This window comes from Benincasa hispida, chromosome 1, assembly GCF_009727055.1.
Source record: "Benincasa hispida cultivar B227 chromosome 1, ASM972705v1, whole genome shotgun sequence".
Lineage (NCBI taxonomy): Eukaryota > Viridiplantae > Streptophyta > Magnoliopsida > Cucurbitales > Cucurbitaceae > Benincasa > Benincasa hispida.
The window spans coordinates 76966889-76984690 of NC_052349.1; the positions used below are offsets into that span (position 1 = coordinate 76966889).

Below are 17802 nucleotides of genomic sequence, written 5' to 3' on the forward strand. Positions count from 1 at the left end.
TCTTCCGATTTAAACTAAATAAAAGAACCAAACAGATTAAAATAAAACATATATTTAGGAAAAAAAGAAGGCGGTAAACTAGTTTTCTTTTGAACACTTCTCTCCCATGACAAAGGAATGCACATTCTTTATTTTGGCATAACTTGCAATAAAGATTTCATAGTGTATAATAATTTAAGAATGAAGAATTTAATGTTAAATATATATATATTTTTTTTGAAAGAATGTTAATAAAAGTTAAAAACCAACCTAATTAATTATTAATATGAATATTAACATGATTAATTTTTGAGAGAAAACTTGAGGAAGAAAATTGAAGTGGCTCCCACAGAATCATTAATGTAAAGCAAGCTCTCCTCCTCTTCCGGCTGCCCCAGCTGCTCCGTCCATCCACATTTTCTCTCTCATCATTTTTACTGTTTCTCTCTCTCTCTCTCTCATCCATTTAAGACCAAAACTCTGCTCCAAGCTCTCTACTTTTTCAAACTTTTCAAGAGGGCACTTTCTCTTTTCACGAGTTATGTAATGTTATGCTTCTAAGAAAATAAAGAAAGAAAAGAGAGAGTTAGGGTTTCATTTCATTTCCCCAGTTTTTTTTTCTCTCTTTCACTACCCAGATTAGTTTCACTCTGATTCCTCCATTTAAAGCTTTGATCGAAGGGTTTGAATGACACCCTTTTGCCAGTTGGGGCTCCATTCACCATCTTCTTGTGTTGGCTTCTTCCATTTATCCTTCTGATTCGCAATGTGTTGTTCTTGTTGCTGTTCGTTTGCCCCTTTTTTTGATTTTTGATTTGTTATCCTACATGGGTTTCTTCTCCTTGATTCTTGTGCCTAAAGAGGAAAATTAGATATTCCTTTTTTGGGTACCCTTCTTGGGTTACTGTTGATTTTCAAGAATGGTTGTATGTGGGATCTTTTGATTGTTCTCTTTTTCTCAGAAAAGTGTTTCTGTTGGTTGCTCTTTTTTGTGTGTCTTTTTTTTTTCTTCGTGGAAACTTACATGTGAAGCAATTTGCGTTGAACGAACTGACTACCCCTTATCGTGATCGAATTTAACTCATTCCACGAATTACAAAGGGTTCCCCTGCTTACTTTAATGTGTGGTTGTGCATAAAGAAGTTTCCTGATCTTCTTGCAGCTGGAAACCCGTGAATTAGTGGCTCATGGGCTTCTGTTTTGTGGTAGTCTAAGGGAAGATCAAGGTTTTAGATTCAATTTCCATGGGTTGCATTTTAGATTTCACATCGCAATTCTCAAGGGAGACTATGTTTTTTGGTAGCATAGATGGTTATCTATAACAATACTCAATAGCAGCAGCTTCTCTACAGGGGTATCTCGGTAAGGGGTTTGGCTTTGGTTTTTAGCTGCCATGGAGGATATAGGTCTATTCAAGCAAGGATGGAAATGGTTTCAGTCACAGAAACACACTTACTCGCGTGCTCAAACTGCGTTTTTTAGTTTCAGAGACAGAGTTGGGATGTTTGTTGAGAGACATTGGCCAACGGTGTGCCGTGGCTGTGCCTGGATGGGGAGTTTACTGCGTTTAGCTGTGCTTCAATGGTGGGACTGCATTATAAAAGGCTTCCGGTCGCTTATTGGATTAGGCTCTGCTGCATTGCTCCTTATAATGTGGAGTTGCTTTCTTAGTTTAACGTCCATGTCCTGCCTGGTTTACGTTCTTCTCAGTATGGTATATTCCTCTCCAATACCTGATAAAAGTTGTTTCTGTTATTTCAGGCTCTTTCAGAACTAGGATTTACAAACTTGCTTGAAATGATAACGAGAGTTAAGAAGATGTGTTCTAAACGGTCCAATCAAATGGGAGCAACAGTTGGTCAAACGATTGCCCGTTTGCTAAAACTTTGCATTGGATCTTCACTGTAATAAATTTGACAATTGTGAAACTGGAGATGTTTAGAAACGCTCTAGGTCTACCAGTCTAGGCTTCCAGAAAGTTAAAATTTGTGACTACCATTTCATCTATAAAAGTTCATACTAACATTCAACTACCTTACTTTTCCATATTGTCCTTGGTGGAGCTATTGTTTTGCTACTGGTGGTAAAGTTAGGGTTACTTTGAATGCTTTGCATTTTATTTTCCTGATGTACGTTTGAAAACATTACTGTTAGAGTCATTTTAAGGTTTCTTGTTCTGTTAATAGCTGAAACTTTTTTATATTGGTAGCCATTTGTAAAAGTTCATCTTTGACTCTGGAACTCTCTCCTGTTTCCCTTCTCTACTGTGTGGTTCTGTTCTTTGAATGTGATCCTAGTAGATTTATAATGTAATGGAAATCTGCTAATCGATTTATTTTCCAATATATAGGTTGCTTTATAAGGTTCCTTCTATTTTAGTTCAATAGTGTAATACTTTAATAAAATGAAATTTTATCTCATTATATTTATAGCTTAGTCCACTGTTTCAGGGAGCTGCAGGAGTTGCTGTTCAATACCTGGGTTACACTCCTGGACTTTTCATCGTTGGACTATTTGCTATTCTAATATTATGGATGTATGCTAACTTTTGGATTACAGGGACGTTGTTTATAGTTGGAGGTAAGAATCTCTTTTAATCAATCAGACTCTTTGTAATTACCAGTTTAGTTGCATTCTTTCAGATTAGGGACCGTTCAGACTCCTTTTTATTTATTTATTTAATTATTATTATTTTTTCTTTCACATTTCTTGGTTTCCTATATATATTATATTAACAATTAATACTGTGGCACATAGTTGACTACTCAATCTTTAACATGGTCGTGGTTTGTGTCTTCTTAGTAGCCTACTTCTATCTTTCGTTAGTGAAGGTTCAATGTTTCAATCTGTGTATGGATCTCCAAAATACAATAATTTCTTTTGTACTTGTGGGGTAGCAAGGAAAAAATGAAAGCATTTTCCACACGTATTTCATAAATATGCATTGTTCTATTGGTGACATTGGGGGAAGGAGAATTATGGCAACATGTTAACCATATTTAGATGTTATGTTGACTGAAAAAGTGCTATTTTGCATACAAATATTGTTTTTGCATCTTCCAAGATTGATATCCCATCTGTGAATTGTCACGAGGGTGTTACAAAGAATATCAACTAATTTCTCCTTTTGTATGGAGTTACATGTGTGAACAAAATGTCCATATTATCGGGAAGGAAGATGTTTATGGGCACATTATCCCTAAAACGTTTATTTTAAATTCAGGTATGACATGTAGATAAAGATAGATGTTTTCAATATTTTCCAATTTCACTGCACACAACTCATGGTGGTTGCAATGAGAGATCTATATGAACTTTTTATAATTCCACACATTACCATTCACCCTTATGCCCACTTTAATGTCCTTTTCCCTTAAGAAGCAACTTTTCCTGATGAACCTGTACGCCACTTCAATCAGATTGCTTTATGAACTTGAAATTCTGTCAGTTGATTTGTGTTTTTGTTTATCCTTTGCTTATATGCAGGTTATTTGTTCTCTCTTAATCATGCACGGTTGGTGGTCTTAATGGCAACTGTATATGCTATATATTGCGTTAAAGTTCGTGTTGGATGGCCGGGTGTCTTTCTCTCAATAAATCTTGCATTTCTATCAAACGATGCATCGAATTATTTGCTCCAATGGTGTGATAAGGCGAGTGAGAGCTCACATTTCGAAGAGCAGAAACAATCTGAAACAATTTCGGAAGATGAATTCTCAGGAGAGTGTGAATACTCTGTTCCTACCAGTGAGTCTGAGAAGGTGCATTCATGTAAATCATCCAGCCCAACTGTTGTGACATCTGTTGTAGATAACCAGAAAGAGGCTTCTAGTAGCAAGGTGAACAAAGATCAGACTGATTCAATTGATGAGATGAAAAGGATATTAAATAGTGGGGACCATTATGAAGCGCTGGGATTTCCACGTCACAAGAAGATTGATGTCATAGTTTTAAAAAAGGAATACAGAAAAAAGGTGATATGGTGTGCTCACTTTTTTCGGACACGATTTCCCTTTTTCACATGTGAAAAGAATGGGGGTCTAATTATGCAATGTAGTCATTGAGTCACGCTCACCACATTCTTCTTGTGAGCTATAGAAATATTTCTCAAAGGGGAATTGACTTGCACTCTGTGAATGAAACATTACTGTATTTCCTTAGAAATTGTAGTGATATATTGATTTTCTAACTTAATATGTAAATTAGTAAATATATAGTGATGTATTCTGATTGTATGTAATGTGACTCATGTCTATGTTAATTTATATGAAAAGATGCTACGCTTCATTTTTGTCATCATATTAACGTTATGTAACTCATAATCAGTTTTGGTACATTGACACACTGTTTTTTGTAGTAAGGGTAATATTTTTTAACGTTGATCACTATTTGGGTGAAAGAATAACAAAGAAGTTAGATAAATTTGCCTGGAAGAATTATTGTACTCCCATGGTCTCAGTCCCGGCTACATAGCTGGGAATATTTTATGGGAAAAGTAAAACGATGTCAGAGGCTAATGAAATTCCTTTCCATGTGCTCTTAATGCCATCACTCTAATATTTAGTCATTACTAGAATTTCTTGAGGAAAAATTACTGATTTTTGTCTTTTCTTTTTTAGGCTGTGCTTGTGCATCCTGATAAAAATATGGGAAGCCCGTTGGCCAGCGAGTCATTTAAGAAGCTTCAATGTGCATATGAGGTAATTTTCTTTTTATGTCTTAGCTTTCTGTTTCTTTTCGACCATATCTGCTGGAGAGTTGAGTGGCTTTCAAATCTCTGGCCATTATTATCTCTTACTCACGTTTGCATGGAAAATCAGGTTCTTTCTGACTCCGTGAAAAAAAGAGACTATGATGAGCAATTGAGAAAGGAGGAATCGAAGACCAAAAGTGTCTGCCAGAGGTCCCAGTCCTATGGGACTTCACAACAGGTTGTACATAATCTTTATACGATTGATACTGACATTTTATAGTTTAATTTATATGTGTTCTCATTCATGATAGAAGTTATTTTGTTTCTAACTCAGATGAGATTTATGGTAATTAGAAAGGAAGTAGTAATACTAATAAAGATGCCAATTTCTTTCTGACTAGACTCTATAGGAGGGAGAGGGAATGAAGTATCTTCTAGGAATTAGGCAATCTTATTCTTGGGTTCAATATACTTCCAAGTTACATCTACATGGCATTGTAAGATTTGATGCATTTGCTTAAATAAAATACTCTTAGGGGCTGAATGTAGAGTTGGTTATAGGAGTTATGGTTATAATAATATGTGGGGTTATAATAGTTTATGGAGTTGAATAGTCTGTGCTTGGGTGCTAAACTATTTTAATAGTTTAGGTTCAAGAAGTTTGTGTCTGGGCTGCAAATTATTTTAGTTCCAGTTTACAATTTATGTTTTTGGGTTGATGATTTGTTTAACATGGAGTTCTTAAGTATAGGTTTAGGTTTTTTTGGTTTGGGGGGTGGGGGGTACTGGTATCTAAATATCATATTTTCTAAATAAGAACAAAAACGTTTGTTTCACCAATTTTTTTAAAATATATTAGATTTTAAGTTACGCTATTTTTCGTCCATTTAGTCATTTTGAAAATGTACCAATACTATTTAACATGCATAAAATACGTGAGACTTAGGCTAAAAATACACATTGATTAAGTAAGAAAACTCCATATTTGGAGGTGTACAAAAAACAACCAATGAACTTCCTAATATTGTACAAACATATATCTAGGAGTGATAGAAAGATTCATGGGGGATTTCTTATATAATTATCGTGTTCAATTTTATGAATGACTTTTCTTTTTCCCATATATACAATATTTCTTTGCTTTAAACTTTGATGAGACCCATGAAGCGAGTTATTTAATCGGGCATGTTTGGATTGACTAAGGAAAAAATGTTTTTCAAAAAGTCATTTTCACTTAAACATTTTTTTTGTAAAAACTACTTAACGTGAAAATGTTCATGTGCGGTTGGTTACATTTTCTCAAAAGTGTTTTTATACATAAGTTTGTTTGGTTTGCTCTACATACAAAATGTTTATATTAATGTCAAATTACTGTGAAAGAAGACTATTAAACACTATGTACCGGTTGTCAGAGTTGATCACATAGGTGGTCATTGGAGGTGATTGTCGGAATTGAGTTAGAGGTAGTCATCGGAGCGAATCACTGGAGGTGGTTCTCGCCAAAATTAGGTGTTAGAGGTGGTCTTTGTTGGAGGTAGTTATCAGAGTTGGTCGTCCGTGGGTGGAGGAAACATGGGAGGGAGAGAGAGCTGGTTATTTTAACCATTGAGTTGAAAATAGTTCTACTATAGCAAACACAGAGTTAAAATAACCTTGGAGTTCCAAACAACCCCTTGGCTCACTAATATGAGTTTAGTTGAGTTGGTAAAATATACCAACTTAATGTCATTGAGTTGCTACATTTTAGTAACTCACCCTAACTTAACTCAACTCTCCAATCGTCCAATGTTTTAAATGGCTCCACCTAGGGGTGGAAACGGTTCGGTGGTCAAACCGAACTGAACTGAATTTTCTAATATGTAAAACCAAATCGAGTTTCAAATTCGGTTTTGACATTTTTAAAAGATCTATGTTATATTTTTTTAATTAAAAAACGGTTCGGTTTTAATTCGGTTTTGTTCTTTAAATTAAAAACGGTTCGGTTTTATATTCGATTTTACTATTTTTTTAAATATATATATATATATATATTAGTTAAAAACGGTTCGGTTCAGTTTCAAATTCGGTTTTCGAAAGTAAAACCGAACCGAACCGAATTTTTTGGTTTCACTGAGTTTTTGGTTCAGTTCGGTTCGGTTTTTTGAAACGGTTCGATTTTTGCGGTCTGAATGACCACCCCTATTTCCTAGTATTAAATATTAAAAAACTCTCCTCTATTCCTTTAAAAGCTCTATTATTTATTTTTTGAAAATACCCGAACAACAAAGCACGCACACACCTCACTTTCAACCAAATTAAAAAAAAGAAAAGAAAAAAAAAATCCTTGATTTTCTTCCTAATATATTAAATGACATAGGGATGATGAACTTCTAGATCAAAACACTAAAATATCTATATGAGATAATGTTTGGAGGCCTTAGGAAGCACATATATTTTTAATGGTGTAGATAATCGGTATCAGATATGGATACATTCAAATATGTGGTAGATACGTGTATGATACGTAATTTGAAGTATTTGATTTTTTATTTTATTTTTCAGATACGAGTATCATATCTACTTCGAGATACGTGAAAATGATACGTGGGTCAATATTTTTTTTAAAATTAAGCCCAACCCACAACCCATTCTATTTTAGTGCATGTTTAGGAGTGATTTAAAATCATCAAAAATCACTTTTTTCATTTTTAAAATCACTCAAAAACACTTTTAATTACTCAAAATTAATTTAATTTTCAATTTTACACTTTTAAATACAATTTTCATATCATCAAAATTAGTTTTGAAGAATTAAACATGTTTCACGGTGATTTTGAAAATNATTGAAACCGAACCGAACCGAATTGATTCGGTTTCAAACCGGATCGAACCGCATTTTTCGGTTTCACTAAGTTTTCGGTTCGGTTCGGTTCAGTTTTTAGAAACGGTTCGATTTTTGCGGTTTGAATGGCCACCCCTCCACCCATCGGCCACTGTCGGCGACTATCACTACCATACTTTGGGAATCAACTTCGGGCTCCAGCAACCACCTTCGATGACAACTCTGGCGACCAACTCCAACGACCACTTTCCGACCAGTTTCGAGATCTGACAACCACCTCTGACAACAAACTCCGACGACCAATCCCGACGACCAACTCCGACAACTACCTTCGACTACAAATTCTAGCGAAAATTACAATTGATGACCGCCTTCAACTACAAACTCCGGTGGAAATCACCTTCGATGATCAACTTCAACGACCACATTTGCGCAAGCAACTCCAACAACCACCTTCGACGATAAACTTCGACGACCAACTCCAATACCACCTTCATACGACCGCCTTCAAGCATTGACAACCACCTTTGACTACAAACTCTAACGAAAATCATTTTTGATGGTTAGCTTTGACGATCACCTTTGCATGACCAACTCCAATACCACCTCGTGCGACCAACTTTGGGCTCCGACTACCAATTCTAGTGAAAATCATTTTCGATAATAAACTTTGACAACCACCTCCGACTATTATAAGACGGGTGACTGTTAAAGTATGTTGTATGGTTGTTGATCATATAGATAATAGTATTTTGTCTATATTAAGTGCAATATTTATATGTAGAAAATTGTAAGATAGATTTTTATTTAATTAAATTCACATGTCAAATGATTAAGAATATTTGGAAAAGTATGTAACAAATAACGACAAAAAAAAAGCAAGCATAAAATGGAATTTTGTTCTTTGATGATCCTCCAAATTTGAAGGAATTGAAAGTGAAATTGTTAAAGAAATGTGGTGGCATTCCATTGGCTACTAAGAGGAGAGATTCAATTAAAAAAACTCATGACGGAAGGAAAATACAAAACAACAATAGGAAGAAGAAAAAGAAGAAGATATGATGAAATTCCTGGAGAAAACTTAGGAATTAAAAGTTTTGGTTTCTCTCTAATTTCCCATTTTATTTAATCATATTCCTGCAAGAAATGTAGTGGGTTAATTGTTGTTCATTACCAAAAAAAGAAAGAAAGAAAAAAAGAAAAACTTAAAAAAAAAATTACAATCCATATTTTATTCAAACAAAGATGGGTAGAATTATTGAATAAAGAAGTTTCAAAACAAAAATAGTAATAATTAAAGCAGATTATTTAGGTCCTGTTTGGTAACTATTTCATTTTATATTTTCGGTTTTTGAAAGTCAAGTCTATTTTCCTCCCCATTTCTTCCCATGATTTGCATTTTTCTTAAGTACAATGGTTGAATTCTTAGCGAGATTTCAAAAATAAGAACAAGTTTTTAAAAGCTATTTTTTTTCGTTTTAAAAATTTGGTTTAGTTTTTTAAACCATTGGTAAAAAGTAGATAACAAAGGAAGAAATTTGGAGGTTGAAGTAGTGTCTATAGGCTTAATTTTAAAAAAAATTAAAAATCAAATACCAAATGTGGCCTTAGAGTTCAAAATTTTGTGCTAGGTATCCATGACATATGAACTCAACTCTGCACCCCAAATATTGACATAGGAACTTATACCAAATAACTTTGCACCCCAAACGTAGACATAAATTCTACATATGTATGAATTCCAGACACCGTATCTCAACTCAGCATCCTAAACAACCTCTTACACTGGAATCCATTAGTTTCTTCTGTAGTTTTTTATGATCCGTTTTTAATCCTTGATTGTGAATTAATGTATTGAAAATTATTTTTGAAGATAGACGTAGGCGTAGGAAGAGGAACCAGTCAAGATTTTGGCATCTTCTTTAAGAATTATTTTCATAACCTCCATTTTTATCAAGAAGAGAAGTGAGATAATGGCCCAAGGAATTTAAGTGTCAATGAAAGTTTTCTTACAGGAGAAGCTTGTAGCTAATCCTTAATTATGCATACTTTCTCTGTTAGATTCCTGTGATTACATATGAATTAATTTATCAGGGATGTGTGTGGCTTCTGAAGGATCGTTCCTTGTCTGAGCATTTCTTAAGTTGCTAATGTTTAAGTTGAGTTGTAATTAGTAACTTTTAATCTACTCTGTAAGCAGATGAGTTCCGATTATTGCTCTGAGGAGTCAAGACGTATACAGTGCAGTAAATGCGGCCATTCGCACATATGGGTCTGCACAAATAGGAATAAGACGAAGGCAAGATGGTGTCAGGTTATTCCCGAAGCATTATATGTAATCTTTGTTTGAATCTACCCATGTGTAAATTTTACTTTTGAGAATAAATTAGTTTTGGTACGTGCTTTGATGTCAGGATTGTTGTCAATATCATCAAGCTAAGGATGGAGACGGATGGGTTGAATATAAAGGTTCTCTGGTCTTTGATAAACCTCAGAAAGTAAGTTCCTTTTCATTTCTAGCTCAAGCATTTTTTCTTGTTCCCTTTACTTTTTTCCATCCATTATTTTCAACTGACTATTAAAGTGTAATGGAAGGGACATTTAATGATTATGATCATTAATTAGACCTCTCTGGCCTCATAAGTTTCCTACCCACCATATTATGTTTTTCTTTCTTTTTGCCTTTTATTTTTCTTAATAGTAAACTGTCCGTGAAATAAAGTCCCAACCTTACTGCCCCATAGGAAGACTGCATATCCAACATTAGATCTAGGAGACAACATGAGATTCCATTATATTAATCGTTATCATCTTGTCGTTTGATATGCATATTCTACTGTTCATCTAATCAGTCGATTTACTCTTTCAAAAATTAATTTTTTCTTGTAGATGGATATACCACGTGCTTTTGTTTGTGCTGAGAGCAAAATCTTTGATGTGTCTGAATGGGCGATTTGTCAAGTAAGTGGTTGATTGTCATTAATCATATAGCCTGGGTTCATGCTCTGATCTTCAAAGATTTAAGTTGTAAACTGGACTTTGGAGCAGGGAATGGCTTGCAGGCCCAATACTCATCGCCCAAGCTTTCATGTAAACATGGTCGGCTTAGGGAAAACCACACAACGATCCAAGTCGAGTAGATTTCCTTGGGAATTGGATGCTGAAATGATGGATGAAGATGAGGAAGAATTTGAGCTGTGGCTTCAGGAGGCTTTAGCCTCTGGTCTCTTCTGCGAAACCTCGAAACGGAGAAAGAGCTGGAGTCCATTCAAGTTGGGCCAGAAGAAAGGGAGCAAGCAATGGCGAAGAACATCATGCTAGAGCCACAAAGACCTGGGTCTCAGCAGCATTGCTTGCTTATTCCCATGGAGAAACGTGCACATGCAGCCTTCTCATTCACAAGGTATGAGCGAGAAAGGGTTTTACTCAACCAGTTGCAAGAATGCCTAGACTTATCGAAACCACAAGTAAGACGTAATGTCGCCAATAATATAGGATTTACTAGGTGTCCAGTGGCAGTAAAATCCAAAGTTTAGGCAAATAGCCTCTGTTGCTTATATTCTCACACGTCCTCTTAGATCTAAAGCATGAGATCCCTTGTAACTTTTTGGCCTCAACTCCAAGTACCCCCAAGCCTTGCCCACTATGTTAATTGAAAATACATCTGTGCTGTTGCTTCAGTTTCTTCACCTCCTTACAAGATTCAACCTGGATCCAAATCTTCTAGAAGATTTAACTTGTACACTTTCCAATCTCATGTACATATCTTCTTTTTTTAGTTTTCTTATTTATATTGTTTGCCTCTCCTTCAAGGCATACCTTCTTATGTTCGGTGGGTAGATAATTTTCAACATTCACTAGTGTTTCTTTGGTCTTAGCATTAGCATTTGGCAGCACAATTCTCTTGTTTGATTAATATGTAAAACACCCTGAGTTTCCCACTGTTTTGTCCATTCTTTTTTTGTGAGATTGCTTTTTCTCTATGATGCTGCTTTATATATAGATTTATCTTCATTTTCAATACTCAAGAAAAGTTAGGATGGGTTGGTTTAGATGATGCAAGTAAAAACTTGGTAAATGGAGATATCTGAATATCTAGAATTTGTCTGAATGCATTTGATTACATTTTATTTAGCATTCCCATTTTGATTAGTTGGAGTCTCAGTAACTTAGAGTTGAGGAATTTGGAAATATGTATTTTCTTTTTGTTTGGGAGTTCAACAACTTGTGGTCGAATATAAATGTCTTAATTAGTAGAGAGCTTTGCTCAGGTATACAGGAATTTACAACTTTTTTCACACTCCATTCATGGTCGGTAATGCCCTTGTTCTCTTTTGTCTGACGATTTTTATACTTCAATATAATAATGAAAGTTGTGCATTTTTTCCCTCATATCAACCATCTAAAAATACAAAATTATTTTATTTTAATTACGTTAACTTAAATGTATATTTTTGTCTAATCAGTCCTATATATTAGGATTTTTTTTTTTGGAGTACAATTGGGGTAGGCTTAAATACTAATTGTAACATTATACACTATAAGATTATATCAATTTTCATTATTATTTGAACTTTTCTGTGCTATCTACAATTGAGTGTATATTCAAACTAACATGATAGAAGATTTAAGTGAATGCAGTCTTAATAAAAGTATTGTTAATAAAAAAAAAAAAAATAACAGAGCTCAATTAATATGAGTGTATTGAAAAAAAAAAGTATTATTAAATGTGGCGATATATTATTATATAACTTCTGACAAGTTAGTTATATTAATTTAGTTATACTAATTTATTTTTTTTAAAAAAAAGAGGATTTGATTTAAATTTCTTTTTTTAATTTTTGTTAAATTCACTCCCTAGTTTCAACGAGAACTAAGAACTTTATAAGATTCACAAATTTCAACAAAATGGTGTCTCTTGCACAAAATTAAGCCCATGGAACAAAGCTTCTAAAACTTTTTTTTCCTCATTAAAAAATATAAATTTCAACTATAGTATGTTTTCCATTGAAATCCCATGAATTTAGGTGACAAGCAAGAGCAACACCAATTTATTTTTTCGGTTAATATCGAGTTTAATTTCATACATGAAATGATGAAAATGCGACAACTAAATTTGACAAATCGACATTGCTTCATCGTTTAAAAATATCTTCCCTCACGGCGAAAGGAAAAAGCATGGCGTTATCCACTACCTTATCCCTTCACGGTGCCGGCGCCGGAACCTTGTTCGGCGGTGAGCTCCGGCAACTGGGTCACGATAATTTCAGAGTTTCTAAAAGACCCAGAAAACAAAATTTCTGCTCATGCTGGAATGGCTCCCCATTTCCAAACCAAAACTGCATTTGGGGGATGCCCTCTGCCAATAATTTCCATTTGAAGTCAATGGAGTGTTCGCCATTGTTCGCCGTCGAAGGAGAAGCTGAAGATGGCTTTTTATCGGTATTTTCTTTTCATTTCTTTCGTTTGGAACCAATTTGAATCATGTTTCGTTGACGTATTTGGAAGAGCTTTGATTCTTGTTGCCAATTGATTTGTGGTTTCTGGGTTTTCGTTGAGGGATTACTTGATTGATCGAAATCTTACCTTCTTTATTGTTCAAAATGGATGTTATTTGCTAAAAGAAGAAGGCCACTCTCTTAACTCTCCCCCTTATTTTTGGAGCTGAAGCTACTTGGGATTCTGGGAAGAACCGTATCTACTTGGAAGTTATTTGCCAAAAGAAAGAGAAGCTCATGTCTCTCTATCTCTATGTTTCCCCATTTCCTCTGATTTTTTAATGCTGCAGCCATTTAGGAATTGAGAAGAACCTTATCAAAATAAAAAGAGTTATTTGCAAAAAGAACAGAAGCCCCCCTATTTATTTGGGAAGGCCTCTCTCTCTCTCCCGCACCCGCCCCCCCTCCCCCGTTACTCTGATCTTTGGATGATGCAGCTACCTGAGAGGAGCTTCGTCAAATTGAAAGTTTCAAAAGAGAAAAGAAGCCTCTCTCTCTTTTTCTCTCATGTAGTTTTCCTAGATAATGGTGGGATAGAGTTACTTTGAACTGTATTATACATTCAAGGATTGCATACAGTGATAGCCAATGAGTTATATACTTTGTGTTTCTTTACTTGGGTCTAAATGGTGAACCCCATTTACTTTTTGTAAAAAAGAAACAGGAAACTGAAGATCGAAGAGGCTTAATCCAAGCCACTCGTTTGAATTGTTCTGGAACTTGTATCTTCATCTGTTTGCTGATCTTCACAGCAAAATCAAGTCATCATTATGTTTTCATTGTCAGACTCGAACTTAATTTGGTGTAAAGGAAAAAAAAAAAATCAAACTGATCTCTACTTGATATCAATTCCTTTTAAATGATTGCCATAGGGTAGAGATCTTGATGCATTCTATTGCACATATAAAATGTCTGATACTTTTGTTGCAAATTACGGCATCTACTTGTGATATTGATTGACCCAGTCAATGATTTCTGGCAGAATATGAATGACGATACTGATGACATGTATGATGATTTGTTCAAGAAGTTTGGGAATGTGGTTTTCAAGAGCAACGATCAAAAGCCTCCCAGTGCAGAAATTGACGACGATGCAGAAAGCCTTTCATGTAAGTCTCTCTGCATTAGCAAGATGAGAAACAAACATAAGTTTAATCTTAGCTAATTTATCTATGAGTAAGTTTAAACAAACATAAGTGTAAACAAACAAACTTAGTTGTGTATAAATGTTTTGTGTCCATGTCGTGATTTGCCTGCTAAATGGTCTACTTGATCTATGAGTACAGCGGGTAATCTTAGCTAATTTATCTATGAGTAAGTTTAAACAAACATAAGTGTAAACAAACAAACTTAGTTGTGTATAAATGTTTTGTGTCCATGTCGTGATTTGCCTGCTAAATGGTCTACTTGATCTATGAGTACAGCGGGTAATCTTAGCTAATTTATCTTAACTTGATATGGTCTCTTATAGTGTAATTTGTGAGGTGTTAAATGAAAGGAAGGGGACAATCTTATCATTCTTTGGTTAAATCAATAACAGAAATGGGAAGTGGGATGGAAAACATGATTTCCTTGCATTTCCAGAGGCTTTTTTGCTTCTCATTTGATGTGAAATGGTTACGTAGAAATTACACGTCTATCCAAAATCAAGTTTAGGTCCTCGATTCCACCTGGGTAGTCATTTCAATCGGAGAAGTTGAGAGAATTCATATTCATCCCAGGGGAATTGAGCCTTTCGGATGTGTATCATAGACAACAAAATAGCCAAAAAAACAGCCCAAGGGCAGGGGAAGATGATACCCCCTCCTGTAGAAACTAAAAAGAGAGCTTTCCAGTTGTTTTGAATCAAAACTGTAGTTACAAAAGAATTTTGTCTCTCACACACCACCATGACGCACTAAGCTGTAAATAACTACAAAAAACCTCAGAGGGAAACTTGTCTTAAAAACTCTCACCCAAAGACTCCACATAATAGCCATCACAGCCATGGCCCACAGCATCCTTCCACTTTGTTTAAATGACCCACCGTGCAGCACTTCAATCAGCCAGGCCTCAACACTTTGCAGAAGACAAATGAAAAGACTGAACTCTTTTTGCACCCAATACCATGCCTTCTGAGCAATGCAATAGTGTTAAATGATATAATATTAAATTCGCCTTCACCTATTAGTTTAAGTTTTTGGGTCAATCGGAATTAAAGATGGTACCACAGAAGGTTGGTTCAGGAAGTCTTGTGTTCAAATTCTTTTAAAGTCATTACCTCCCCAATTAATATTGAATTTCACTTATTGGGTCTTCTTCATATTTCAAGCACACAAGTGAAAGGATGTGTTAGATGATATAATATTAAATTCGCCTTTACCCATTAGTTTAATCCTTTGGGTCAATCGGTGATTTGAGAAATAGATAACTCAGGTTTTCAACAGGCAGAAAGCAAAAAATCTACAAGCTTATAAGGCTATGGATGAACGATTGGTACATAATACAAACAAGTATTGTGTCCACCTAGATTATGAATACAAAACTTTAGTTACATGGAATGATTGGTGAACTAATATTCCCATGCTTATCTCTGCAGTTGCTGTATCAATGGCGAAGGTTGCAAGTGATGTAAAGGCTGCAGATATCCGGGTTCTATTTGTGAAACCTCTAGTTTATTGGACAAGATTTTTCATCATTGCCACGGCATTTTCTCGTCCTCAGATTGATGCTATAGGGTACTGCTGCCTCTTTGGTTTGTTGTCCTCTTATTGCTTGCAATAAGGAAAATTGGAATCTAGATATGAAGGTTTTAATTAAACCTGTGTTCAATTGTATTTTGCAATGCAGATCACGGATAAGAGACCTTGCCGAGAAGAAGTATGGAAGAAGTCCTTCTGGTGACGTGAAGCCAAATTCCTGGACTTTATTGGATTTTGGTATGCACTTTTTGCATGTCCATTTGTTTATCTAAGATATATAAGCATTTCGTTAGAGAAGATGGAATTACAATAAACTGGGATAGGGGGATCAGAATGATACAACTTATGCTAAATTAATAGCTATGCTAAACCACATATTATACCCCTCTCTCTCTTACTGAAAATCAAACTTTCATTAAGATAATGAGAAAATACAAATAAGCCATATAAAAAAGAAAAAAGCTCCCCAAACGATACTGTGAAAAGCAAACAGAGGGATCAGAGAAACAAAATGAGAAAAAAAGGTTCCTGTTGATGGGAATAAAAGACAAAAGGATACTTACAAAGTCGATATAAACTGACTTCCAAAAGAGGTGTATTCCCAATTGTCAATAATAAAACTTTAAAATTTAGCCTTGTTGTCTATTACAAGGTGCAACTTTGGCGTAAAGGACTTGGGATGTTTGGATATATCCTTCTAGGTACTAGTTCAAGTTCTTGGTGGATGTTTCTAAAAGCAGCTTTTGTAACGAGCAAAATTTTCCTGAGATTTAGTAGTAGGGATGGATCATGAACATACTGTTTAGTAGTGAGGCCATTCAATTTGGTAGTATCCCATTTATGTGAAAAAAGATTTATTATCATATTGATGTCCATAGCGAAGATTTGAAGAGCATTATTTTCTAACTCATGAAGTACCACTTCAATCTTTAAAAATATTTCAGACTAAGTCTACCAAAATGTACAAATGTGATTTCCCATTGATCAGAGTTCATAATTTATTATAGAGTGGATGACTTCGAGACCTCTTTGTGACTATAGGACCATTTTATTGTCTGTTTATTATTAGTGCTTCTATGCCATTTTTCGTATCACATTAGAATCCCATATTCGAATTCTGTTAAAATATCAGTTCAAAGTGCACATCAACCGATCTTTGATACTGATGTACCAAGAAAGCAAATTGCCCTGTTGTTTTTGTTCTCAGGAGATGTTGTTATCCATATTTTTCTACCCCAGCAAAGGGCATTCTATAACTTGGAAGAGTTCTATGGCAATGCAACTCCCGTGGAGCTACCGTTCGAAAACCAACGGCCATTTTGAAGTAAAAACCGCAGCAGATTTTCCCCCGAGCAGCTGATGGTGAAGGAAAAATGCAGTTTGTGGCAGCTGGTGAGGCAGATTGCTTGTGTTTGTTGTGTCCTCTCATCAAAACAGCTACCATGTGAAGTGTTGCAGAATCAGCTGCATGAGTTGGGAGTTCCAACTTCTGACTGCTTGAGGTTGAAGACAGAATCACTTGGCAGATGGTGGTATTATGAGAGCCCTATCCCAAACTTTCTCCTGTCTCCCAACTCTCTCTCTCTCTCTCTCCCTTTCTCTCTCTTTTGAATGACTGGTCTGATTTGAGATAGTTTTCAAGTAAAGTTAGTTGTTATGAATCAAGTTGGTTAGATGGGCCCTGTTACTTAGAAGAATGAATTAAGATTTTATTTACTAAATAAGGAAAGCTTGTAAGAGAATTAAAATGATATTGGTTTGGTCAAGTGTTATGTTTGAACTTCTTCTATTATGTGGATTAGAGAATCTCCATTGATACTATTACGTATTCATACTGTTCTCGTGGTTGAAATGAGAATTGATTTTTAAGTCGTAGAATCTTTAGTTAAACTAAGAGAGAACGACAGAAAATTGAAAGAAACAAAACGCGAACATGTTTGAATTAACTTTTTAAGTGATTTTTGGAGGTCTAAAAGTTTTTTTTCCCCTTCTAATGCCTAGAGCTTTCGGTAACGACTAAAACAATCAAGTTGGTTTGAAATCATTTTTTGAAAAATCCCTTTAAAGTTCTTTCTCCAAAAAATAATGGACCAAGAATCACTTTACTTTTTGGTAATGCAATATTCGTTC

At 35.0% G+C, this 17802-nt stretch overlaps 2 protein-coding genes across 3 annotated transcripts; both read left to right on the top strand.

Annotated features, from left to right (window-relative positions):
• The first annotated feature begins 361 nt into the window (after positions 1–361).
• On the top strand, positions 362–11440 carry LOC120080801. The gene is made up of 9 exons (XM_039035446.1): positions 362–1693; positions 2430–2559; positions 3466–3953; positions 4599–4679; positions 4800–4910; positions 9694–9807; positions 9908–9991; positions 10383–10454; positions 10542–11440. Exons 1-9 carry the CDS (start codon positions 1373–1375, stop codon positions 10812–10814), a joined length of 1674 nt encoding a protein of 557 aa, XP_038891374.1. The 5' UTR covers positions 362–1372; the 3' UTR covers positions 10815–11440.
• A 1068-nt stretch (positions 11441–12508) lies between these two features.
• LOC120068966 (protein Iojap, chloroplastic) lies at positions 12509–17496 on the top strand. 2 transcript variants are annotated; one of them, XM_039020609.1, is made up of 5 exons: positions 12509–12935; positions 13974–14100; positions 15570–15708; positions 15821–15909; positions 16848–17496. In XM_039020609.1, the coding sequence occupies exons 1-5, from the start codon at positions 12672–12674 to the stop codon at positions 17030–17032; spliced, it is 804 nt and encodes a 267-aa protein (XP_038876537.1). In that variant the 5' UTR covers positions 12509–12671; the 3' UTR covers positions 17033–17496. The 2 variants fall into 2 exon arrangements, with proteins under 2 accessions (XP_038876537.1, XP_038876545.1); XM_039020617.1 differs by having other exon boundaries at positions 12520–12935; positions 16880–17496.
• Positions 17497–17802: the final 306 nt, after the last annotated feature.

What these genes read in the sequence shown, in the direction of transcription:
- LOC120080801 (XM_039035446.1), top strand. Translation starts at nt 1,373, where the DNA reads ATGGAGGATATAGGTCTATTCAAGCAAGGATGGAAATGGTTTCAGTCA. An exon ending in AGCTTCAATGTGCATATGAG is followed by an intron (nt 4,680 to 4,799) that starts GTAATTTTCTTT and finishes ATGGAAAATCAG; the next exon opens with GTTCTTTCTGACTCCGTGAA. An exon ending in CGAAGGCAAGATGGTGTCAG is followed by an intron (nt 9,808 to 9,907) that starts GTTATTCCCGAA and finishes CTTTGATGTCAG; the next exon opens with GATTGTTGTCAATATCATCA.
- LOC120068966 (XM_039020609.1), top strand. Translation starts at nt 12,672, where the DNA reads ATGGCGTTATCCACTACCTTATCCCTTCACGGTGCCGGCGCCGGAACC. An exon ending in CCTCAGATTGATGCTATAGG is followed by an intron (nt 15,709 to 15,820) that starts GTACTGCTGCCT and finishes TTTGCAATGCAG; the next exon opens with ATCACGGATAAGAGACCTTG. An exon ending in CTGGACTTTATTGGATTTTG is followed by an intron (nt 15,910 to 16,847) that starts GTATGCACTTTT and finishes TGATGTACCAAG; the next exon opens with AAAGCAAATTGCCCTGTTGT.